Source organism: Prinia subflava, chromosome 4 (assembly GCF_021018805.1).
Source record: "Prinia subflava isolate CZ2003 ecotype Zambia chromosome 4, Cam_Psub_1.2, whole genome shotgun sequence".
Taxonomy (NCBI): domain Eukaryota; kingdom Metazoa; phylum Chordata; class Aves; order Passeriformes; family Cisticolidae; genus Prinia; species Prinia subflava.
Window position 1 is genome coordinate 47,597,240 of NC_086250.1, and position 26,085 is coordinate 47,623,324.

The following is a 26,085-nucleotide window of genomic DNA, read 5'->3' on the forward strand; positions in this document are numbered from 1 at the left end:
AAAGGTTAGGAAAATCCCCAAACCCAGTGCCATGGATTGAGACATATCTTGGGTTGTCCGATTCCATTCAAAGAGCCTTAGAATTATCTGCAGGCAGCAGTGAGGGCGAGCTGTGCTGTTCTCTAGGGCTACCTACACCAGTTTAGTAAGAAAAGAACACTGATTAGTAAATCACAAAATTAATTAATTCAACCACAAAGTACAAGAGCCAAAATTAAACTCCTGTTAAACACCACCCCCCCAAGCAAGCAAAAGGTGCCCTAAACCATCCTTGTACTCAGGCAGTCAATGTGCCAAAGAACTGCCCATGGTCAGTGCCCTTCTCAGCAGCTTTGGACACCAGATTACCACTGCAATGCCCATCACCTCTTAGCAGAGAATCACTCTGCTTCTCCACTGCCCAGCAAAGTCTTCACTTAACAAGTACAGGCTTGCTGAGAGGAATGCTGGGACTGTTCCATGAGGACCAAGTGCAGAAACCTCCTCAGCAATTTCTGTGAGAAGCAGATGTGTGGATTTGTCCTCCTCACCATGCTGCAGCAACAGTTTCCTTCTGCTTCCTCTCCCAGGCTTGATCTCACACAGGAAGCTTCCACTAACTTGATCTTACTGGAGATAAGAAGTTTGACTAACTACAAGTACTCATGTAAAGGAAGTCTTCAATTATATCTCTATAAAATTACATCTTGAAGTATAAACACCATTTTTACTAGCTTGTTGAATAAGTGATAAAAAAAGACAAGGTGAAAGGCATCAATAATTTAGGCTAGTATTTCTCATTTCTACTAAATTATTGAACTAAAAATATCCCTTAGAGTATTTTCAAAATGCTCTATTTTCTGTAAACTCTTGCACTTTCTAGTTATAAAAAACCTCCTGTGAAGCAAGCTGTATAGCAAACCCCCATGTAATTCAAGAGGGAGCACAGAAATCTGGAAAGTGATCAAGACATAAACAAAAAATGAAATGGAAATGAGCATCCAAACCAGCAAAATATATTTAAGTAGTATCACAAATACACTCAAAAAATGTATTTACATATCTAAAAACCGTATATTCAGTAAAAATCCTCCCACAAAAGGTATTTATAAACAAGAAAATTAATCTGATTTCATTGTCTACTACTGGCAACAGAGGTGCTTCACTGCATTAAAAGCATTAACTATGCTTTTACAAAATAAACAAAATTATTCTGGAAAAAACTTGAACTGAAGACTGGACAACAACTACAAGGCATACAAAGCATGAGGAACTGCAAATACGTATCTCTAGTAGTGCAAAAATGAAGAACAATGGCTTTTTTTCCTCCTCAGTACTTTTTCAGAGAAAAATACTACTGTGAATAAGCAATTTGAACCCCTTTAAAAGACTCAGTGCATTTGCATATTTCAGCATGACTGATACTATACAGGAGGTAAATGAAACAAAGTCAATATAAAATTATGCTGTGACACAAGTTTATAACAAACTTTATGGCAAAATGTCTGAATATACAGTACAGATACAAACCTCGCAAAAAAAGCTTTTCTCTCCCCAGAAATTTGTACATGCTGCCACTAAACAACATGTACATAACTGACAGCATATGTAACATTCTTTGGAATTAAATTTCAGTTTCTTTCAGGCCCTGTCTTTTATACAGGAACAGCAGAAGGGTAACTCCTCACTTGGATTATAGGAGCTTCTTTGTCCCTCGGGCACATGCCTGAGGCTGGGCAGAGACCTGCGGAGAAGTGTAAGCACCAGGAGCTGGAGAAGAATTCCACCTGGGAATGTGGGTCACTGTAGGATGCCTTGATGTAAGTCAGTGCAGAAGTGAAGAACTGATGCAGTTGAATTCATCATCATGCATGGCCCTAGTGTGACAGCGTTTCGAAACACATGACAGTCTCTTTGTCCGAAAAGGCCTCAAAATTGGAACAGCTGTAAACAATTCTTTTCAAGTTAGCATTTTCACCATGTCTTTGCTGTTTAAAACAATAACAAAATCAGAAGTAGGAACACCTTAGCTCATGTTAGTACTACTTCAAATTCAGAAAACCAGAGGTCTATAATTGAGAAAATAGAAACAAATCTGCAAACATGATTAGTTTTGTAAATAGTATTTTTGCTCTATTTTTCAGCTCTTTATCTGCCTTTCAGCAAACTGACTATCACCCAGTCTATCCTAGAAAAAAATCTAACCTTGATAAGTAAGCTGGAAACCATTTAATATCCAGAGGCAATAGAGCAGGACCAGCTGTTGCATTTATTCTGCCCAGAGCTAAGTCCATCACTGCACTGCATAGTGGATTCCTGCTCACAGATTCAGGAGAGGTCAGGAATCCCACACTTTTCTTGCTCCCTTTCAAAAAGAAAGATAGAGATGATGTTCATAAAAATGCAACAGTAGCAGGTAGAGATTTACCCATTAAGATCTGTCCATTATAATGGACAGTGGCAAGTGTTATGGTTGATATTTAAAGCTTTTCCAGAACAGAAAGAACTACTTGACTTCAGATGTTTACAGGGTTACTATCAGGTGTTTATGTTCATGAGGACTTTACTAAAAATTTCTAAGGCTCAAGTGGTAACAGTTTAATCAGGTGAACTTTTACTGAAAGAGGAGTCAAAACAGTGGTGATTTTACAACCCAAATGTAAAGGCAGTCTTTATGTATCTACACTCAAGAGCTGATGACCAGGAATGGAAGACAGTGACTTCTGCAGAAGGCAGTGCTGCTTTTCTGCAACCTGACGAGTGCTTGTTCAACCCAGCTTCAAGCGTCCAGTTCATGTGCTTGAACAAGGAGCTCAGGTACCCAGCTCAGGCTCCAGAGGATAGCTTAGAGGTGCTCTAAGGTTATTCGAGAGAGATAAGGGATTTGCCTGCTTGACCTTTGGCACAGGAAAGCAAAACCAAAAAAGAAAACATAATGCCCTTAATCACAGGAAAATTCATCCTAGGACAGTGATCAAATCAGTCTTCCTCTGGAAATATTTACTTCTCCTTGCTAATGAGCAGTGGAGCACTTCAGGCCACTAGTATGGATTCAGATATTTGGCTTTTGGACATCTGAATTTAAATGAGATGGCTCCTACCTCTGGCTCCCACATTAGGAACTTAAGTTGGATACCTGAAGTCAGATGGTGACAACAGCCACCTCTTGATTCCCTGACAGAGCTGCAATCACAGCAGTTACTCAGACAAGACCCAAAGGCATTGAGTCTTCATAGGATATAATTTATCTCTTGTTTCTTTATCCCCTTTTCCTGTAATGGAGGGAGACAGAGAGAGGGAAAGTGGTGTGGGAGTGTCTTCCCAAACAACACTTGTCTTAGTGACTGCCAGTTGTAGATTTGAGAAAATCACCATTTTGAAGATAGTGGGCACAAATTGCTTTGGCTGGTGTAGCTCTCATTATTTTTGGAGTTACTGATGGGTATCAGTGTTAGCAGATTCTCTAACTTGGCTGGCTAAAGAGTTCAAATGGCATTAGAAAAAGCCATGATGGCAAAGGGGATACATATTACTTGCATGTATTTAAATGAAAAAAAAATAGTAAGTTATATTTCTGACAAGTATCAGCTATTCCCTAACACTTTTATTAAAATACTGATGGAAACAGAAAAGAGTAAACTGTAGGTCTACTGAATTGCACACACATATGCAAATAAACCACCACAAATTGTACTGTCTATGCATAAAAGCTATGCAGCTTTTATGACTGAAGGAAAGGATTTCTGGAGTCCCATCCAGCTCTGGAAGGATTAAAATCAGGACCTTGGGGGTGGGAGAAAAGACTTCAGGATTACCGAGGATTCCCTCTTCTCCTAAGGAAATAGTCCATTCGAACAAACTTTGCTTGTGCTTTTAATGGATAATGAAGACTGGTCTAACTCTGTATTTAGAATTTTACAAAATCAATACCTTAGGCATACCAAAGACTTCAGGTAAGCATGGAAACCAGGGAACACCTGTATTCCCATTTCTTATTTACAGATTATTTTCTTTGTTAAATTCCTTGGTTTTGTTTTGCTTTGTTTTCTTCAGAGTAGCTTTTCAAAATATAAACTAGTAAGAGCCTGAAAAATTCAGAATCAGCTAACAGGTGAGGGAAAAATGCTCAGTGGACTTTTTATTCCATATCTGAAATAGTTACTGGGAATGTATGCTCAAAGATCACCAGCAAGATACTTAATGTTGAAAGTAACACTGAATGTTTTTAAAACTCACTTCACTCACACACCATCTGAGGAGTATCAGAGCATTAGAGGGTTGTCTGATTTCCTTGTTTTCCATGGAGAATTTCCACTGCCGGGAGTAGAGAACTGAGGCAGGGCACAAGATGTAAAAGCAAATAAAACTAAAGCTTTTTGGTAGCTACTTACATACAGTAGCAATATATTCTGGGGTTTTTTGGCTCAGTGATCCCACCACCTAATTTCAAGGACATGTAAACTGATTGGAGTATTAGCTTGGTTTCTTTCCTGTATTTAAACCATATAGTGAAGATAAATGACAGATCAGCATGGTGTAACATTCACAGGAGCTCTTGTCCATCAAACTGGTGTCTCTAAACAAAGGCTGCCTTAAGTAAGACATATGAACATGTGACCTGTCTCCAAAATGCATGGTCATATTATATAAGTTTCTTACATATGTACATGTAAAAAAAAAAAAAAAAAATCATAGTTCTAACCTCTTCTGTTTAAGATTGCAGTTTCTAAATGTTGCATATACTGCAGCTGCTCAAAAAGCTGAATAAAGTGAGTAGAGCAGACTTTTTCAGAGAAAAATAGTCATAGAAAAACTTTGAAGTACGGTACAGTGAGAAAGTTCACAGAGCTCTCACTTCATTATCTCTTTGGTTGCTGATTAGGATTTGACCAGTTTGAAACCCTGCCCTGTATCCAGCACTGTGGGAAGAAACCAACTCATTTTCAATCTTTTTAAGCACCTAAAGCACGCTTTACAGACCCAGAAGAGATTGAGACCACAAAACCAGTTTGCCAGGTGTACTAATGGGTAGGTGATGCGTGGGAAGTACATCATCCAGTGCTTGGCAACGTCGCTTCCCGTTGGCAGATGCAAGGTGTAGTCGCTCCAGCGCTTGGACACCCCATAGAGCGCTCTCACCGCGCGGCCCTTTTCAGACCAGCTGATGCTGCTGTCAGGGTTGCAGTTGTACTCAACCCACTGCCTGGTGAAGTCACCGAGCTGCGGAGGGTCTGCCTCCTCGATGTCTACCACTCTGGCCATTTCTGCTCCTTGCACAGCAACATACTGGTCATTTACTTTTCTCACTTCTTTAACCCATGGCTGAGAGTTCTCACAGTCTAGAACAATGATCAGTCGAGAACAGAAAGTGCCGTTCTTTTCTCTCCACCACTCCAACAGTGTGTCAAGTCGTAAAGCATCACCCCCTGCCACAAGGACAAAAAGAGTTAAGACCAGGATGAAGAAACAGAAACTTCTGCAGAACTGTTTTGACTGGATCTAAGAATCCCTTACTTTAACAATTTGGACAGATGTAACAGATGTTTCTGATTCACCCTTTCTGTCTGTACATGCTGCATATCTCTACAGAGGTATTAACTAACTTGCTGTGGCAGACAAAGCCATTAACTTACACTTGATTAGAAAGAAAACCCACCACCAATAACAAAAAAGGAATTCATTTACAGAGTGAAAGAAATTATAGCCAATTGAAGAAATCTGGAAAATACAGATAAACAGAGAAAAAATTATGAAAGTTTATTTTGTTTTAAATCTTAATAATTTTAGGAATAGGACTCTTTTTTAATATGCTTTTATGAATATTAAAAAAAGGCTCCTCTAAGAGATGAATTTAGAAGAAAATACATTTTCAAATGCTGGGACCCAAACCAGTTTCAAAACACAATGAAAAAGCTACATGTAAGCACAACAATTCACATGACCAGGAATGAAGAGATTCTCTCTACAGAAACAGCTGTTTCCAGAGCTTGAAGAAAACTGGTATCGATTTACAACTCAATGAAACAAAAACCTCTTTGGAATTTTTCCACAACATTTTTTCCTGTCAGGTCAGAAGACTCTCCCCACTAGTGCACAACTTCTCATATTCTGTCTCAGCTCTGCTCCAACAGCAGTTTGAAAGAGGAGATTGTAATTAAACCTGATGTTTACCTATAGTGGGAAGTCGTTCTGCCTAAAGTGTATTGGATGCTGCAGGATGTAGGCAGCTTTGAAAAGCAGACTGCTTACTCAGGTATGTAATGACAACATCCTGCATACAAGTGAATAACTCTCCATTGTCTCCCCAGTGATATTAAAGTAAAGAATTGCTCTTGGTTTTGGCTAGTTGAAGCTATGATACAGATTTACAACAAAAACACTCTTGTTTGAAAATATCAACTTAAAAAGTGAAGAAGAACAAAGGTATTTAAAATAACTGAATTTTAATTCCTGAGTGATTTTTCACTATGGAATATAACTAAGCAGTGTTTAAAATCTTGTTAGCTGCATATTTCAGCATTTACAGTTCTACCTGTAAGAGGTGACGAAAAAGTGCTTCAAATTAATATCTCAGAATTAAAGGGTTGTGCATGCTACTGCAGTTAAAGTAAAAGCAAAATTACAGAGCTGCACCTTTCTCCAAGAAAATGAAAACCAGGAAAATTTAGTACCAAAGAAAATCTCTAGGATACAAACCTAAAGTAATGACTTGTCCTGGTACATGATCCTCAAACTGCTGCAGTTATTTACAGAAGAAACTTATATAAAATTAGTTTCCCTTTTCTAGGTACACCTTCCGTGTGAATTATCTATTAAAATTTATTTATTGGTTAACATTTTAAAGACTTATAAATAAACTTTTATTTAAGTGTAGCTATGCAGGAGTGCAGGTGATTTCAAAACAGCATTGGATAGAATCACCCAAAGAAAACCATGTCATCCTTCACAGCCACAAGCAAACACACGCTTGGCTTCCAACCCTATGGACCTCAAACACGTGCTTATCACCCAGCACAAGACTTAGGCACCAAGCTGTGTAAGAAATGCAGGTGTCTGGCTCTCTGGCAGGTTTAGCAGGACAACAGGTACACCAACACTTCCAGGAACAGAGGCTCATGCCTCTGCCTTCACTCAGACAGCATCACCTCCCAGGTCGTTTGACTGCTCATACTTTATGCATGACTTGTTGACGGTTCCTTTTATACACCACTGCGTTGTATCTCAGCTTCCAACACCAGAGAAACATCATTATTGAATTAATAAATTCAGTAAGCCTCTTCTGAAAGATGTCATTACAAAGCAAAGACTACATTGCTGCTGCTGTGCTGTACCATGGCATAAGCCAGCAGTGAGAAACTACTTTTTCAATCAGATGAATGTTTTGTTTCATTGTTGTCACCTCTTTTCATCCTCTTTACAGGTCAGAGAATAGTACACGTTACTGGAACTGATGACTAAGGTTCTACCTGTCATAAAATGCCAGTGTCCAATACATAGGGCACAACTACAGTCAAACAGCCTTTATCTTTTCAGTTTATATTTTCAAGTTACTGTGGGAGCAGTGATATCTGGAAGGAGGATCATGTTATACTCCATCATTTAACTAAAATTAATCACAAAAAAAAGCATGCAAGACCTGCAAGACATGCACAGATGCATGTTCTTCTCCTTTATGTGACTATACATGTACCCAAGTAGAAGGTGAAGATGAAGTTGGACAGAGAACTGAAAAGGAGCTTTGTGAGAAAGTTGAATACCACTGCATTTCCACACTGTCTCTTTCAGCACTGAAAGTTTTAAGTTACCTTGGCCTTTATCCTCAAAGCTAGATATTAATTTAGGTTACAGCTACCTATACAGTACAGAGACCTGAGCTCCCCAGTCACACTCCAATGTGGCTAGATGCAGTAAGGCAGGACTGGGGTAGAAGCTGTCCAATTTTTGCAGCAACATTTGGCTCTACACATGCAAGAAAGCTGACTTTGACTATGCTGCTGGCTGGAGCACAGGTGGGAGGTGGGGTTTTGCTGACAGTCTGCTCCACACAAGGTGTGCACACACTCAGCCATTGCACAGGATGGCAGCTGCTCTTATGGACAAACCACCCCCTTCTCAGAGAAGTCATTTGGCCACCCTATACACACTGTAGTTCACCACTCGCTCTATGCTCACAGTACAGCTGTGGCTTTTTAAAATCTCTGATACAGATAAAGCCCTGGAGAAAAAATACACACTGCTCTTCAGCAGGTCTAAAGGTTCAGGGGTGGAGCTGCACCAAAACAGGTACAGAGGCTCCAGATGGAAACTGAGCCGTGCCTGAACACCCACCTCAGCATGAGCACACACTGAAGGGCATTTCCTACTGAAGGGCACATGCACCTGGAGAGAGCACTGCTCACAAAGAGCCTGGAGCTCACAGGCAAGCGTTATCCAACTGAATTAATTCTATCCCAGGAAGAAAAAAGCTACAAGTTTTCAATGTATTTACTACAAGATTCCCCTTCTGCACACAGTGACCTCAGTTCCCTACAGCAGCAGAGCAAGGCTAAACCTTGCTTGACAACTCACTAAGTTTACCAAACAAATGGGCCAAGAAAGGGAGAAATGGTGAAATCTACGCCAAGTATATGACAAGGCATTAAAATAGAGGTTTTAAATAGAGGCCTACAGTCTTGTGGCTACACTATGCACACAAAGTCTACAAGGTCAGAAAACCATACTTGCTTTTATAATACAAGGTTTGTTATATGTTTGAAGATCTGTTTTTCTAGTGTGAGTTGTGTATCTGCCTCCTGTTTCTTTTACTGATTCTGTTTTTTACAAAAAAAAGCAAATCACATCTTAAGGACATAAATGTAGTCCTTTGTGACAGTCTATCTGACACAGTGTCACAAACACTCTGTAATTCACTCTGTCATGTCCAAGGAATGTGGAAAGATTATGCTTGTTCATTAGAGTGAACAAATATTCCTCAAAATACAGGCAAAAATCTGTCTTTAGAGCAGGACTGTGTAATTTCCACTTTTAATTCTATGCAGGGAAAAAAGCAACTTCTAAAGTGAACTTGTTGAATACAAAAATCACATGAGAGGAAAATCAGGGGAATATGAAACTGTGTTTAAACTTGAAAGAATACATTTGGGGTCAACAATATTAGACAATTTTGAGAATAAGTGTAAGATTCGCTGGCTATAAAAGGATTTTTATCAAAGCCAGTAAATGCTAAAATGACATAAAGTTCATGAACAGGTATGTATGACATACCTGACTGTCATACAATGCAAGGGAAGGAAAGAGTCACCTCTTAACAATCACTTACCTGCACACCAAAAGGGCTTCTGCATTTCTACATCCTCTCCACTAGCAGAGGTAGTAGCCTGCAATCTGGTTTGTTTTTTCAATTTCTTGTAATCTCTGAATCTCTTAACAGTCATGCTCTGTAATATTACCCTTTTCTTTCTTCCCTCCCTGCCAGGAACTTATATAAACCAGTTCTCCAAAGACTGATGGTTCTTTGCCATTCTGAACAATCCGAGAGTAAGTACATTCAAAACTTCAAAGTTTTGCAATACAGTATGATTTTCTACAGAATTAATGAATTGATTTGGTAAGTTTATCAATAACCAAAACAATTAACAAAAAAAAAATTCCCAGAGCACTTACCTGCCAGAGCCCATTCACCAGTGCCATGTGAGTGGCCACTGTAATACAGAATGTAGGTGTCATGTCTGGGCCCATCCGCAGTCCGAAGCTCAAGAAAAGACTTGATCTTGGAGTGCAGGGTATCGAAGGTCAGTCCGCTCGTAGAGTAGTCACAACCGTATGTCTCAATCATGTGATACGCAAAGAATCTCTGGATGGCATTGAGCATGCCAGTAGACCTCAGATTTAACTCCTGGACATGCTCAGGTGGAAGAAGAGTTGGTTGGCCATCAGGACTAAAGAGAAGGAGAACAGCTAATGATTATGGTTGATAGTTATTTCATGCTTAGTGGACTTTTAGTAACTGGTGATTTTTTCCCCGTGCATGTTTTCTCTGTTATGAGGTAGCACCATTCTAAAGTCAAATTTACTTTAAATTTACAGTTTATAAACAACTCAAATGACTATATTTGAGTGAGGGACCACTACCTTCCTTCTGTCACACTTCAATTCAAAAACAGTCCTTATTTGGCCCTATTCCTACAACTGAGAGACAGAGGAAGAGAAGGATGCTGTGATGGGAAGAAGGGAGCTCCAACAATTTACTAAAGTCCCACTGAAGAGCACTGCCTTCACACAGGCACTTTTTCATGAACAGCTGGAAAGAAGTGCAGGAAAATGAGCTCTACTTTGCATAGTGCATAGTGCAAACCATAATGCAAACCAGTGTCCAATAATGGACAAAAGAGAAATCCACATACACACTTTGCTAGACACTCTGAAATATGGAACTGACACAAATACAGTCATTCTTTCTTGTTTGTGCTGTTCAAATGCTGTTCTTTCAGCATAAAAAATGTGTTCCAGATAACAGTATTCACAGCTCAGAAAATCAAAGTTTTAAGAAAGTTACAAACCAGAACTGGAACAAACCATGTATTATGTCTACATAGATATGAATATGCATATATAAGAAAATAAAAATCCCTGGGTTCCAAAATGAATTTTATTTGTATCATTATCTATATTTTATATACAATATAGATAAAGAGATAATAAATAAATCCAAATATATACAGTATATAAAATACAGAATAAAAATACATCTTTTTTTAGGTCTCCACAGCTATTCATTAATCAAAATAATAGGAAATTTGGTCTTGCAAGGCACCCAGTTAGGGGACAGCTCTTCAGAATGTATTTTCAGAAAGAGAAAAGCATTCATCACTCTTCAGCTGATGTAATAAGGGTAATGAAAAGGAGCATGACTGCCAGCTGGCCAAATTAGCCTCATTTATGCTCAGTTACAGACATGGAGAGGTTTGTAGGTGGTAATATGGAGATAAGTCTTACTCTACTAATACAAAACATGGCAATATGAGTTTTTTTCCCCCTGTATATGTATATAGGTGTGTATTCTTCATGTATTTTGTTTGCAAGTCAGTGTGTAAAGCTACCTAGTTTCCTTATAGGTCTAGCTAATTAAATTTTGCGCCTTCTCACCTGTCCAGGGCTTTTATGAAAATTAATATCCCACTGGTATAGCTACATTGAATAGCTCATCATTACTCTTTGTCTCAGCAAGTGAAGACAGGGTCTATCACTGAAACAGTCAAGCTTTGTTAGTAAGGAAGTTTAGTTCTGTCAGGTCCTAAACACATACTCAAAAGTATCTCATTTGCTCAAAATTAGAGGGAACTGCCTGTGCCAGAATAATATGATACAATGAAAGAATTAAATGGTTACCATGGAAACAAAATTAATTTATTTTTATTGTAATGTAAATTTTGAAAATCTGTTTTTCAAATCTGTAATCATAATTGACACGGATTTTTTAAGGGTGCACAGCTGAAAGACTGTAGATCAGAAGCTCAGAAAATTTGTTTTTTGCAATATTTAAGATACAGTTATCTAAGATTAGCACACTATCTTTGGTTTCTTTGATGTTAAGTTCTTCCTTATCCACTAAATCCATTACACACACTGAAGCTGTGAAGTTTTCATAAATTGGGCAGTTCTATTTTGAAGTTTCTCATTTCAACTTACTACTCTATTTCTCTTGTAACCTGAAGAGGTAATTTATATAGCTCTTGTTTATCATTTACAAGAAAAGATGTGCACACTCTGATTTCAATTTTATGGCAAAAGCAGTACTTTCAAGTTTAAAGCTTAGAAGAAAAATACATAAACGGACAAATAATAATAGTACAATCCCTTTACAATTATGCATTTCTCATATTGTAACATTTATGCTGGAACAAAAAGCAGCTTCAAATTCTCAACACCAATACATGACATGTATTCCACTTGCAAATCTAATTTTAATGAACTTCAAATGTAGACACTACTTCATTTAATTGAATTCAAAATTATTTTGAACTGATCTCTTTGAATTATTAAATCTCCTCATGTAAGATACCTGGTTTCAGTCACATGCCACAATCCTACTTTGCATGAGAGATGGACTGTGAAATCTGCCCGTGCACAGCTGGTCTGTGTTCACTGGCTTTCTAAAAGCAAATTACCTAGATAGAAAGGTGGAGTTACCCATTCCAGGGTGAGAAAAAGGAGAACTAGAAAATCTGCCCATTATTTGAGTTAGTATTTAATTATTAAAAATCCAAGCAGCAGCACTGCATTGCCTCCATCAGCAAACAGTACATTTACACACTGAAGCTGACGTGCTTGGTAACCATACCTGCAAAAGTTGGTGGGAATCACAACAGCGTACCCAACACACGTTCCTCCCAAGCAGTTCCCCAGCTCATGGAAAAGCCCATGAGCCATGGACTCCAAAGGTAGAACAATGAGAAATGCACTCATGAAGATCCCATTGGTTGGCTAAAAAGAAAATTAAGAGATTTAGGCATTACATGAAAATCCCTTTGTTTGATCCCACATAATTGGGAGAGACATGCAAAGTATTACTGGTCATGTATATTTATTTTTCCACATATTACATGGTGAACTACTGCAAAGACAAATTAAAAGCTTGGGGAGAAGGTGGCTGGTAAGCAAGGATCACTCTTCTGAAAGGAATTCATCTGAAAATACTGACGGCACAGAATTTAGCTGTAAAAACTGTGATCATAGCTTAGTTTTACCAACTGAGGTAACAAAATCAAATGCCACAAAACTAACTGTGTGCATAAAATAAGAAGATCTGTAAGCATCTGCAGGGTCAGGCCTTAATCAGTAAAGTACAGCACAAACATTATGTATCTAGCATCAGATGACAGCACGCTGTATTGCATCCATCCCTGGAGGTATTTAAAACACATTGAGACACTTTGGGAGGTGGTTTAGTGGTGGACTGGGCAGTGCTGGGTTAATGGCTGGATGTGATGCTTGTAGAGGTCTTTTCCAACCTAAACCATTCCACGATCATTAAAAATATACATAACTTGTGCAATACTACATATCACACAAGAGATGAGAACATTTATGGATATTATATCAATTGACAAGATAATTCTTTGTCAGTTACATAAACACCAGAGGAGTAAAGGAACACCCTCTACAGGACTTCACACCATTCACAGAGCTAACAGCCTATATTGAGCTTTCCTGCTTCATCGGGAAAAAGCAGTTTTGGAAAATATTACACTTACACATACATAGCTGATTTCTGTAAAAAACAAACAAACAAGAAGTTTCAACAGTTACATCTCAACCACTAGTACTAGTAAAATAAAAATAGACTACTGAAATGCCAGATGTCTCTGAGAGGCAGAACAGATAAAGATACATTTTAATTATTTTAGAATGAAGTAAATGGGTTTAATGAGGTATTAAATGCTTTAGAAAAGACAGAAACAGTATTATAATATACAATTAAACAAGAACTTTAATATCCATGGTGCATTTGTTAAATATTGATGTTTGTTATGTAGCAAAGGAAGTAAATTCACAGCTGAAGATTTCTGTCTTGAGAAGAATCTTGGGTTCTCTGGTCCCCTCTATGTTTTATCCACCCTCTTTGTACAAATCTGCAATATTAATGTTTTGGTTTGTTTTTTTAATCTGGATATTGCCTGTGTAAGACTCAGTGACTTGATGGGTACTGGTAGTTCAACTTAACACAAAGTCAACACTATTAATAATTTGGAAAGTATATTATACTAAAAAAAATGACACCCAGACCAACCCAGATCTTGCTGGCACATGGCACTAGCTCAACTACATTCAGTTTTTAAACACAATTATCAGGCCTGAAAGAACAGCTTTACCCATCTAATGTGCTATGAAAGAATAGTTTGCTACCTGTCCTGGTTTCAAACAGTGTCCTATCATACTTCTGATGGAAGGATCTCACCTCTGTGTCCTTGAAATGGTGACAGCAATACTTCTAATCACAAATAAACACCAGAATCTGATATTAAAGAATTAATTAAATAATAACTAATTGACAGTTAGTTACCACTGAAATCACATTTAGACAGGAAAGCTTAAAACACTGTAACTATTATGGTAGCACCTCAATCTGTTTTGTTGTCAATATGGAGAAAAGAAATCCTTTAACTAAGGAAATATAACTTCTGTTTCAAATGTATCAGCAGCAAGTGCTCCTTTTTGTTGCCCTGTTTCCCCAAGGCACTCTGAAAAAGACTGAGTGGCAGCAACAAAAACTTAAAAAGTTCTGGTTAGATTTTTTCCTGTAAAAACCTTATGAAGTGTAAGACTTTGATGAAAGAGTGGAGTTTTCTAGCTAAATGAATTTCAAAACTCAGAGACTTAGTTTTCCAACTGTAGATTCCAGGGGTAATGTGTTCTAAGTTCCAAAAAAAAAAAAAAAAAAAAGGGAAGTATTTTTGGGACAAGTTCAGCTTTTCCATCACATATAAACATATTTTCTTGGACTTTGCTAGAGCAAACTGCTCCTATATTGCATTAATGTTTTGATCACAGTGAACATATTACAAAATAAAAAATACATTTGCCCATAAAAACTAGAGTGATAATAATATCCTGAATAATATTATAAAATTTTTTATATGAATTTTATTGTCATTTTCTTACAACATGCCATCTTGTTCTAAATATTCCCTGCACTTCTCCAATCCCCTAAACACATGCAATTTATTAAATCCACATTATTCTGCCACAACACTAATTGAAATTACCACAAAGACTCACTCTGAGTTAAACTCCTAAAAAATATTTACATTTAATTACTGAAAAGGCTCCTACTAATATGTAGATACTTACAAAGAAATTTCCCAAGTACTTGTGAGATAAGGATCTCACATAGAAACACTAAGGATCGTCTCAGTGATCCACCTTGCTCTCTATCTTGCTTTGAGTTTGTACCAAATATTGTAACAGGAATGGAAATAAGCTCTATAGTGTTATGAATCAACTCAGCTCCATCTGAACTTTCAACTGTGTCATCTTTTAGAGGCCATCTTATGCTGTGGAATAGGAAAATGTTGGATTTTTTACATTTGTAGACATCTATCTAATGTAAAGATGCTGGCACTTGCTGTTAGCACTTTTTCAACAGCTTTGATTTAGAAGAAATATGTCACAAATGTAAAAATGACTAATGATGATTAGAACAAATCTACAGTAGGATAACAAAATATCTTAATCCAGGTCTGCAAAAATGATGGGTAGCATTTTAAAATACCTAAACAATAAGAACTTCAAATAGCAAAAAATATTTGATTTAGTAGTTGTATTAAAAGTCAAAACAAGGTCCTCCCTTAAGATAAACAGCTAAAATTCCAGGTGGAAACTGCCAGTGCTTTATTAAATCTCAAAGATCTGATGACTGGTCCTTAATGCAGCAGATGGCCATGGATGCACAGGCAGAGCCAGAAAGGGATTTTATTCTTTCATCTGTTCAACCCATTTTCATTGTTTTCAACTGCACTGGTAACGTGAGCCTGCAGTACATCCCTGAACTCCACTGACTCCAGACAGACTGCTCAAAAAGCAAATAGAAGACAGTGGCCATCTAGGCAATCCTACTAAAAAACCCATGAGAAATCATTTTATCTCCTAATCTCTGTTGTTTTTTTTTCTTTGCCTTTGTCTTGTTCTAAACAAATTAACAATGAAGTATCATTTCAAATAACATAGAAAAGGTAAAAGAAAAAAATCTACTTCTTACCTCTTATGACTGAAATGACAGACAAGATTGGTGAGATTTCACTAGTAGTAGTATCTTTCCACTTTCTCTTTTTTTGAGCACTGTTTATTGTTTTGTATAACAGTGAGAACACCAGAAGAATTCAGAGGTATTTTATAGCCAAGGTGTCATTTTATACTCATGGATAGGACAACTTCCATGCCAAAAAACCCCTACTGTTTGAAGCAGAACAACTCTGGAACTGTATTCAGTTATGGATGTGTGGAAGAAAAAATCCCACAATGCATAAAATGTTAGTTTAAATTGGAAGCAAATTACAAAGCCCTATAGAAGAGCCCTTCTGTTCAAAATAGAAATGAAACACTAAACATACATCAGCTAAGATGATCACAGGATCACTGAATGGCTGGGGTTGTAAGGAGCCTCTGGAAATGGTCTGGTCCAATCCACAGCTCACACAGCAGCGTGCCTGGGATTATATCTGACAGACCAACAACTGAGAAAGCTCACAAAGGCAAAGATGCCATTGTGCATTTCCAAGCAAAAATATTGCTCTGCTTTCCATTATCCAAGCTGAATATTTACCTGTTTTTATACACAGACACACAGAGATACACAAAACCCCCCAAACAAAGTAAGTATAAAAGAAGAACACCCTCTATGACAGAGAAGGCTCAGGAGAAAAAGGGTAACATACTAACTAATCTACAATCATTTGATGAATAGCTTATTTCAAATGAGGACAAGATATGTATATTACAGGTAGAAAAAACCTTAAAAACAGAATTTGTAAAGCTACAATGTACATCAGCTACCAGAGGAAACACTCTTATAACAAGGTACCAAATGGACAGTCTATGGAGATCAATAAATAATCCTTTACTTCTGACTACTGGAATAGCAGTAGAAAAATCTAGAAAACAGTTTGCAGAAAACAGTTGTCACAATCACTGGCAGATGGGTTTAATGTGCTGTGTCTCCCATCCTGGACTCCTGTTCTAATCACGGGAAAGCCTGTGCATTAATCTTACGTGCATTTGTTCCAGCAACCCCACAAGCAGTTTTATCAGTTAAAAAGCATACTAAAACCTCCAATGTTTATAATACAAAAATGTGAATCCTGAAATTAATGAAAATTTGGCAGCAAGATAAACACATAACAGACTCTTTGGACTAACAATGAATACTCCTCTTGCCACCAGGGTCCCCCTTCAGGAGTGAGGAGCTCTGAAAGCAGAGGTGACAGCAGCAGGGTGTGCTGCCACCGTGGATTTCAGCAGGCAACCTGCGGCAGCCCGCGGGGCAGGACTGGAGAGTGGAGAGCCAAGGAGGGCTGAGCACGGTCCCAAGAGAGGAAGACAGGCAGCAAAAGTACACACAATAGAGGTGACACTGAGAAGGAATGGTGAGCAGTGAGCAATGGGGACTTAGGATGCAGCTTAAGACCTATGGAACAGTAGGAAAAGAGGGGAAAAGGCATTAGAAAAGAAACTCAACAGAAAAGTCTTGAAAATAACAACAAAGCAGAGGCACTGAAGGCAAATCGGCAAGAAGGAGAAAAACTGTCAGTGATAAAAAGAAAGGGGGGAACTAAATATGATCAGGCAGACGGATGAAAAAAGGCAGGAGTAGTATGGATATTTGAGAAAATATGGAAGGAGGCCAGAGGATGCAGCAGGACCTCTGGGAGGGGCTGGGGAAACCAACAAAAAATAGCCCCAAACAATTAAAGTCTGAGGAGGATTGGATTAACAATACAACCTAGGAAGAAAAGCAGGGGTAAAGAGAAGGAGAAAGACTGGGTATGATTTGCATTCAAGTTATTTAACCTGTGATGTTAATAGAAGTATGTCTAAGTAAATACAGATGTTACCATACATACTATATACAGGCAACCACACCAGAATAAAAACTACAAAATCATTAGCTCTTCCCCAAACAGGAAAATACTCATACACACAGTAAACTTATTTTGTCTCCTATAAATAATTCAAGTTAAATGGTACTGTCCATTTAAGTACGAGTACTCAAGCATGTAATGAATATTATTATTTTACTAACCCATAAAATTCACTAAAACCAAGAATAATGTACTGAAACTACTTCATTCCATTACTTTACCTGCTCTAACACAGTTAATTTTTCTCTTGGCAATATTAAATACAAACCTTCCAGGGATAATAATTCTCTTTGGCCAGTAATTCAGAAAACCTGTAGGTTCCTTGGCATAGAGCACTTAACAAAATTTGATTTTGAGTTTTTGAGAAGAAGAGTGCCCCAAACCTTTCCAAGATCTTTGTCTGAAAATTACAAGCTCTTCATCTGCAAATTTTTCATCATTTTATTGGATTCTTGAAGAAGTAATATCTGAGTCATTTGCATGACTTCTTCTGGATCTTGTCCAATCCAAGGGCCTAATTACAAACAGGCACATGATTAATTGCTGAAATAAGTTGGTGCTAAAGAGTCTATTGATCTGACTGAAATTACTCAGACAAATGCAAAGGCAGGTGCTGACCATTTCCTGCAAATTTTGCAAAGAAAATATCCATATATTTTTACCAACAGGATAAGATGTCTTTCCTCTGCAGCTGTAACAGGGATTATTCTCAGAAGCAGACCCTGTCTCAGCTGAAACATGCCCCACTGAAAAAAGAGCTGTTATTCCATTTCTTGATGCACCCGACTTTAATACATTACTTTCACAGTTCTCCCCAAGCACATACCCAAGTACCATGAACAGAGACTTTAAACCCTTGTCCTCTCACAAAAGCTCTGCTCCCCTTAAAGAAAGGTCCTTGGCTAACAGGATTTTCAGCCTCAACAGCTCTGTATCAGTAAGAAAACCACTGTCTCTGCTACAGCAAGTTAATTCACCTCACCTTAAAAACCTTTCCACAAAAGAAGATTTGATATTTTTCTGGTAATTTTAATAAAACCAGATACTTCTAGACATCAATAACAAGTGTCTAGCCTGCTTTAGGTCCTGACTTTTCATATACGTGAGATTCATAGGAAGCACAGATATTACAGTTATTAGAAATGTTAAGAGGTTATATATAATGCTTGCAAAACATTTTCCATGAAAGGGAACCCCCCCGCTTTCCACCACTCCATTTCTGGCTATAAGTGAGATTTTTTTATAGGCTATTACTAATTATTTATACCTGACTGTGAGTAAATACCTTTCCAAGGCCCAGATTTTTAGCAATTCTATTCACAGGAGGTCAAATGGCAGACCACAAAGTGATTTCAAGCCATCTCCCTTATCAAATGCACTATAATTAAACAAGTTTTCAGTAAGAAAAGGTATAAACAAAAAACGTTTCACCTTCCAGGTAACATTTAATGATTTCAAACATAATTCACACATACTGAAATAACTACAGAAATCCCAAACTAATGTTGCAAAGACTGAAAATTGTTCATCTTACACACGCAAAAAATGTTTTATATGATCTTTAGAAGAGCAAACACATTTTTGTTATTGTTGTTTATATCAGTTTGAAAAAGAAAACAGACTCTGACTGCCCTGCTGCAACTACGACAACATACTATGTGTCTTAACTTGGGCACTGAACAAACATTTTGAAAGAAATGTATGCTTTCTGCTAAAGAAAAGACAACATTCTTAACTCATAAATGGCAAGAAAAGTCAAAGGACATGGTGTGATTTTAATGACTGGTCATTCAGATACCATATCCTGGGGTGCATAACCAGATTTGAAAGTGAGACACTTAAAGCTCATGTTATACCAGCAATTATGAGTTTATCAGTTTATCTCTGATTCCATGTAATTGATTAAATGCAAAGCAAAATTACTGAAAAATACATTATTTAATACATTTCAATCTAATTAAAATAGTCCATATCCAAAGCCCTAGATTTAGTGAGCATTACTAGGGTTTAACACAGTGATTTATTTTGCAAAGAAATTTTACAGCACAATGAATTCAAAAGCAAAACAATTTCCCAAGTAGGTAAATGCAAAATACTTTGCTCACCTCTTTTGCCCTGGAAGCATTACCTTTTCCCACGCTGCCAACAAAAGGAAGCTGGTAAGCTGCACAGTCAAGGCAGCTCAAAGTGTTAAGTTCAAAGCACACGATGTGAAACCATGCATTCCAACTTTGAATGGCTAACCCACAGCACACCATCAAATTTTAGGAATTTTATGGAGCCAGCAAGTCTCAGGATTATTGTCAAGAGAAGATCAAGATAAAGAGATTATTATTTACCTGCCAAGAGACGGCTCCCAAGACAGCAGTCGCAACAAGGCTGAAGAACACCAGCTGTTCTGAGATCAAACAGAAGTGACGCATTCCTTTAGACGCCATGACTCTGTCCAGGCTGTTGTTTTCTGCATGGTGAGTGTAGTACACCCTGTGGCAGTCATTTAGTTTTGTGTGAAACCCCCAAAGAGTTATAAAAAAAATCACATGACAGATCATCCAGAAAATTCCAAAAATAGAAAAACCAGGGATCACAAAATACCAGAGATCCAAATCACGTAGTTTAAAGGCTGCAAGAATGAAGAAGATCAATTCAATGACTCCAACTGAGACGACAGAAAGTCGCCTGCAAATTTTACCACGGAACAGGTAGGGCTTCCATCGCTCAGTAACAGAAAGTCCACTGAAGTAAACGTCGAGAAGGGGATCTGAAATGAGGCAGCTGAAGAAACACGCCAAGGCAAAAGGGTTTGTGGGGATTTGCAGCGACGGAAAAAAGAGTAGGGATGCAATGGCTCCAAAAATTGCCAAATTTGGAATTGCCAAAAAAGATTTCATACGTAAGTCAATAATCAACATGGCTAAAGCCAAGACCAACAGAATAATACTTACAGATTTTTCTACCAGCATAGTTGTGCTGGCAATTGCAAATCCAACCAGCTCCAAAAATTCAACTGTTGTCAGCAGAGTTGGTCGATGATGGACACAACCACAAACCCTCTCAACTAAAGCACATAATATCCTTAAAACAATGGCAGAGAGAAGCAAATATTTTGTAGCTTCTTCTTTCACATCCGTTTTGAAGGCAGAATTATTTAGAAAACAGAGAAGGCCAAGTAAAAAACCAAACCAAAGGTTGGAGAGACTCAAACTTGCTGTTTCCATTGAAAAATAGTAGTACAGTATGCTAGCAATTCCAAGAACAAAGAGGCCCAGAATAAATATTACCAAAATCAGTGCATCTGCAGTTTTTTCCCATCTGACATAAAGGCCCATGCAAATGGCAACCAATAGGTTGATTCGGGCAAGATAACCAAGGTATCTGACTGATGAGTGCATGTTCACCTCTCTGTTTGCTTCTTCTAGCCTTGTCATTGCTGCATAGAGACAGTGACTAACACAGTAACGCAGTGACCTACACATCTAAACTGCAGTGGGGGTTTCACCCTCTTGACTGACAGCAAATATCCGGGTTTCATCCAACAGACAACGCAACTGCTGCCTTGTGCAGTATCATTTCAGTAACAGTGGTCCAGAATCCTTCATGTCCTGGAGGAGAATTAAGAAAAGTTTGAGTGGCAAATAATTCCTTTTAAACATATACAACATAAACATGGCCCATCCCATCTCACAAAAAAATTTAATATCTAGAGTAAAAAAAAACCCACATAAAAAAGACCAATTAAGAGAAAACCAATATAAAATGGGTTCTGCATAAACTTTATTTCATAACTTGAATGAGAAGAAAACAATCCTGGCCTGGGCAGTTTTCCACAAAACCCATTGATTAGGTACCTATATTAGATATCTATGGATATCCAAAACCCTTCTTTGATAGCCGCTTGCTTCTAGAACATTTTATAATTATTTTAAAACACTATTTTATTTCACCATTACATTTGGTAAGTTCTCACTTTATATTAAATCTTTTCAGCATGCTTTGCAAGACTTCCTTTTAGCAGTTAAATAAGTATATGATTTACAAAGAACTTCCCACTCAGTTAATGAGCTTAAACCACAGTAAAAAAGATATTATTATCTCCATTTCACACAAGGAGAGTGGACATACAGCTGTAACAACTGATTTGGCATGATTTTCAGAGATTTCTCCTAACTGAAAATCAAAGCCTTTATTTGCACCACTTCAAGCCAGTTCCCCCCTCCTTAAAAAACATGAAAACAAACAGGCTGATCAGAATAAATATTACATTTAGAATACAAGCACCTCCTACTCAGATCCATTTAACTGATGTGATTTTTTTTATATTGTTAGGAACAGACAGTAGTATTTTTAAGGAGCATTTTGTAATGTTATGGGTAGAGTCTCCAACACATAGAAAGACTTCTATGTGGCCTCTATAATTTTTAAGCAATTAAATAATTGTCCATCTTACAGAGACTTCTAAAAGTTGCTGGTATAAGAGAAACCAGCATGCCAAGAACATTCTTTGCTAGGTTATAGCTTACTACTTTTATTTATAATGGTGGGGGAAGTCTTAAAAGACACCTTGACTCAAATGCAAAATTTAGACTTTATTCTCTCTTGATTTTTAAATTCTCATTTTTTTTAAACCAGAGAACAACAAATGACAAAGTGAATTGACTGCTTTGCCCATAAGTTTTGGCAGATTTGAAGACTGACACGCAGCATGAAACCAGCTTAAGTAATGGCTGCAGGGAAAAACTAGGCCTAAGAAATCCTATTGCTTAAATTATATTTTGGTAACATGTATTTTCAAATTATGTTATATACCCAACAACAATGCAGATATTACTTAGAAGAACTATGCATTAAAAATGTGTTTACCTGAAGCAGAATATATACCATATATTTAAAGCAAATTGTTATTACATGAAGTTATTGTAAGTTAAGAGTTCTTTGGATTTCAATGGTGCATTTTCATCGTATTCATTATTATTAGCATTTTACAGATATTAATTTAATTCTGAGCTGCCTGGGTGCTTAATATCTCACAATATCTCTTCCCTCACTTAGTAAGGTACTTTCTGTTCCTCTCACTCTTTTGTTTCTCCATTATACAGATAACACAAATATGTGAGTCAGCTTTCATATTCCAGGTGACTATACTTAAGGTTTCATAGCACTGACTGCATCTCACTGCTTCTTGTACTACAATCAACATTCATTTTATGGACAAATTGAATCATTTATTTCAGCTGCTACACGTGCCCTCCCCCTCCCTCTCGCTCTCTCTCGTTCAGACCATGAATACAGAGAAAGGATTTTGCAACTCCTTTCAACCCATAGCACTGACACGCGATTACTGCTACTCTGAACAATACATGCCATGCCTGATGTTTATCTGGACTCCTGAGCCTTTCTGGAACCCCTCCAAGCCAAGGGGCTAACCCTATAAATGTTAGCTGGACAACAGCCCCAGAAGCCAGCAGGAATGAGCCCTTTGCATATGAGCAAATGACAAAGCTGCGTCACACCTGGCTTAAGATTTTGCTGTGATCACGAAACTGTTTTCTGTGGGACTGTTAACAACAGCAAACTCCCTTCCAGGCAGGCAAGCAATGAGCCACTCTGCCAGAACACCACTCTCACTGGGTCACCTGGTGCAAAGTGGAGTTTTGCTGCCGGCACACCACAAGAAACATGAAAGAGAAACTCCTCCTGCCCCACCAGCTGCTTTGGGTGCTGGGCTGGGGGAACAAACGGGGCAACGTGTCCATTCCTACTGCAAAGAGACAAAATCTGCTTGGGCACAAAGGATTTGCAGAATGACAGCCTAGACTGTGAATGCAAACTCTTCTTGAGCCCACCTTCTAGCCAACTAGCAAAACCGTGTACTCCTAAACCACACTAGTAAACATTAGCATTTTTTAACCAAAATACATGGTTGACTTTTTATGAAGAGGAAAGGGTGCATTTTCATGATTAATGTATCCCATCACACAGCTATTACCAAATAAAAAGACAGCAGTAATTCAGTTTTTTAAAGAGTAACTTCAATAACTGAATTTTCTCTAAAACACAGCTATTTGCTAGTAATTTCTGTGAATACTTTGTTTACACAAGGACTTTTCAGAGTCCTGGCTGGGGAGTGGTATATGCTGTTATGTTTGGTTTAAACTAATGGCTTTAAGGTTTCAGGTTGAACACGACTTACAGATCTCAGCAAATCACATTTAGATTCAAAACAGAATGTGGACACCCACTTTTAAGTGTTTGTCAACTTCTGCAAATATAATTTCAGGGAAAACTGCAGCCTCGTTAACATTTAGAGACCAAACTATGTAACTGCTTTCCTATATGTAAAGAAACACTGTTCTCCAGGTAGTTTTTACCCTAAGTTGTCTAAGAAAGTTGAGAAAACAATCAAACCCCAGAGCTGGTTCAGTAGTTAAGTCCATGTGAGACCTAACTAAAACACGGAATCCACTTTTTTCACCTTTATTCTTCCAGTTTAGCACTTTTCTTCTTTTTAAGGCAATTCTGTAAGAGTTTTTTTAAAACAAAAAGTCCTATTTAGCTGATACATTACACAGCAGCCCCCGGTAAGGACTGCCTTGGTTTGCCGATGCTCACACCGCGCGCACAGCGGGGCCGGCCCGGCCGGGGAAGCTCAGTGACGGCACTGGGCTCGGCGCCGCGGGGTCCCTGAGCGGGGGCCCTGAGCAGCCTCCCCGCGCCGCCCATCTGTGCTGGCGGCCCCCGCGTCTCACGGCGGTGCCCGCCCGGCCGCCCCCGGGCCCGACCCCGCGGCGCCCCCGCCCCGCCCGGCCCGCTCTCACCTCAACAGGCGGCCCGGAACCTTCCCGCCCCCCGCGCCGGCCGCCGCCATGCCGAGGCCCAGCGCGGCCCTTCCCGCTACGGGCCGCGCCGAGGCTCAAACACCGCCGCTCCGCCAGAGCGCGGCCCGATAGAGCTAGGGAAAAACCCAACGCACCAACCAATAGCCCCAACCAAACCCATAAACAGCGTCATTGGCGCTTAGGCATGGATGCAGGGAAACTGTGTTTAAATCAACACTGCAAGGCAGAGTGAACCCTCCCCATCCTGTGCTCCGGCGCCACTCGTGCGCTTCCTCGGCCTCGAAGCGCGTTTCCCCGCACTGCGTGTTGGAAATGCACGTTTTGAATTGGCCTCGCAGGCAGGTGAGCAAACAGCGGGAAGGTTCTGGATCAGCGTAACTCCCTGCCCTGGCAAAACAAGAGGAGTCTGAACCACAGTGCTGCTCAGGGGCTCTTTGAACCGCAGGTGGGCTGGACTGCTGCAGGGAGGAATCCTTCGGTCCTGTCATCTGTCACCACCACCAGCACCTGCCCCTAGTCAAGAAGCACTAGGGCAGCCTAAACATCCAAAGCTTGCCTCTGTGTCTTTCCTGACTCAGTCATTCAAACAACTGATTCACAAGAACCTGTCATCCCCTAAATTATTACACCTCTTCAAATACTAGATAAAACTGGCCCAAAGACCTAAAAGTTCAATGGGTTAAAAACAACAAAACCAATGAAACTCCCCAAACAAACAAAGAAAAGCCCAACAAAACCAACCCACAAGCGAAGAGGTTTTCCTTTAACAAGCACTACAGTGGAAATCTCAGTTGCCTAGTGAGGGTCACATGCCTCAGACACTTTACCAGCATTATGGACAACACTTAATTGGCACTGTATTGGCCCAAGCAGGGTCTCGCTACACTCCTCAAGCAACTATGGAAACTTCTTTGTGAATGTTTTACTCAGAGAGTAAAAAAAAACCCACTAAGTTTCTCTGCAAGTTTGTGAAACGAAACCTTTCTAAAAAGACACCTTGCTAGTCTACAGGTCAAAAACAATTGAGGGAAACAGAAAGGGGAGGAAAAACGAGCAGAAAAGCTGCTGCTGATTCATGATTAAAAAGCCTTCGAATGATCACACTTGTAAAGCACATCAGGCAGTCCTCATGAAGCAGAAAGGATCTGCAGGAAGCAACACTTAGCACAGCTGTGAAATGCTATTTAATCTCCTTCATCTCACTGAAGAGACCACAATATACCGGGCAGGCTGTGCAGTGCCAGGGACACACTTCAGTTCTGCTGAAATCCACTCTCCCTAGAACTTGTATCTGAGCAGGAGCCTGGAATTTTCAGTTCTTTGGATTTCCTTTCCCACTGCCATCCTTTTCCCAACACCACCAGTATTCAGAATCACAATGTAGAAAAATACAATAATGATATCAAAGGGGCAGCAATGGGTGCTATAAAAGTATTCCAGTGAGATAAAGAAGAAATTAAGAACACATAGAGGTGTAGATGAGACTAAGTGCATTAGGAAGTGGTCACATCTAAGTGGGCAGGCAAGGCAACATGGTAACAGAACGAACTGGAGGAACTTAAAAACCCTTCTGAAAAGCAAAGACCACAACCGAGATGTAGAAGGTGAAACTGAAGTGTTGTAATTTAGATTTT

At 38.8% G+C, this 26,085-nt stretch overlaps 1 protein-coding gene across 1 annotated transcript; it reads right to left on the reverse strand.

The window, feature by feature from the left end:
* On the reverse strand, positions 1–24,564 carry TMEM168 (transmembrane protein 168). Its single transcript, XM_063396692.1, has 5 exons — positions 24,431–24,564; positions 19,955–21,217; positions 12,320–12,462; positions 9,643–9,917; positions 1–5,405 (listed from the first exon to the last, which is right to left on the reverse strand). The coding sequence occupies exons 2-5, from the start codon at positions 21,089–21,091 to the stop codon at positions 4,858–4,860; spliced, it is 2,103 nt and encodes a 700-aa protein (XP_063252762.1). The 5' UTR covers positions 21,092–21,217; positions 24,431–24,564; the 3' UTR covers positions 1–4,857.
* Positions 24,565–26,085: the final 1,521 nt, after the last annotated feature.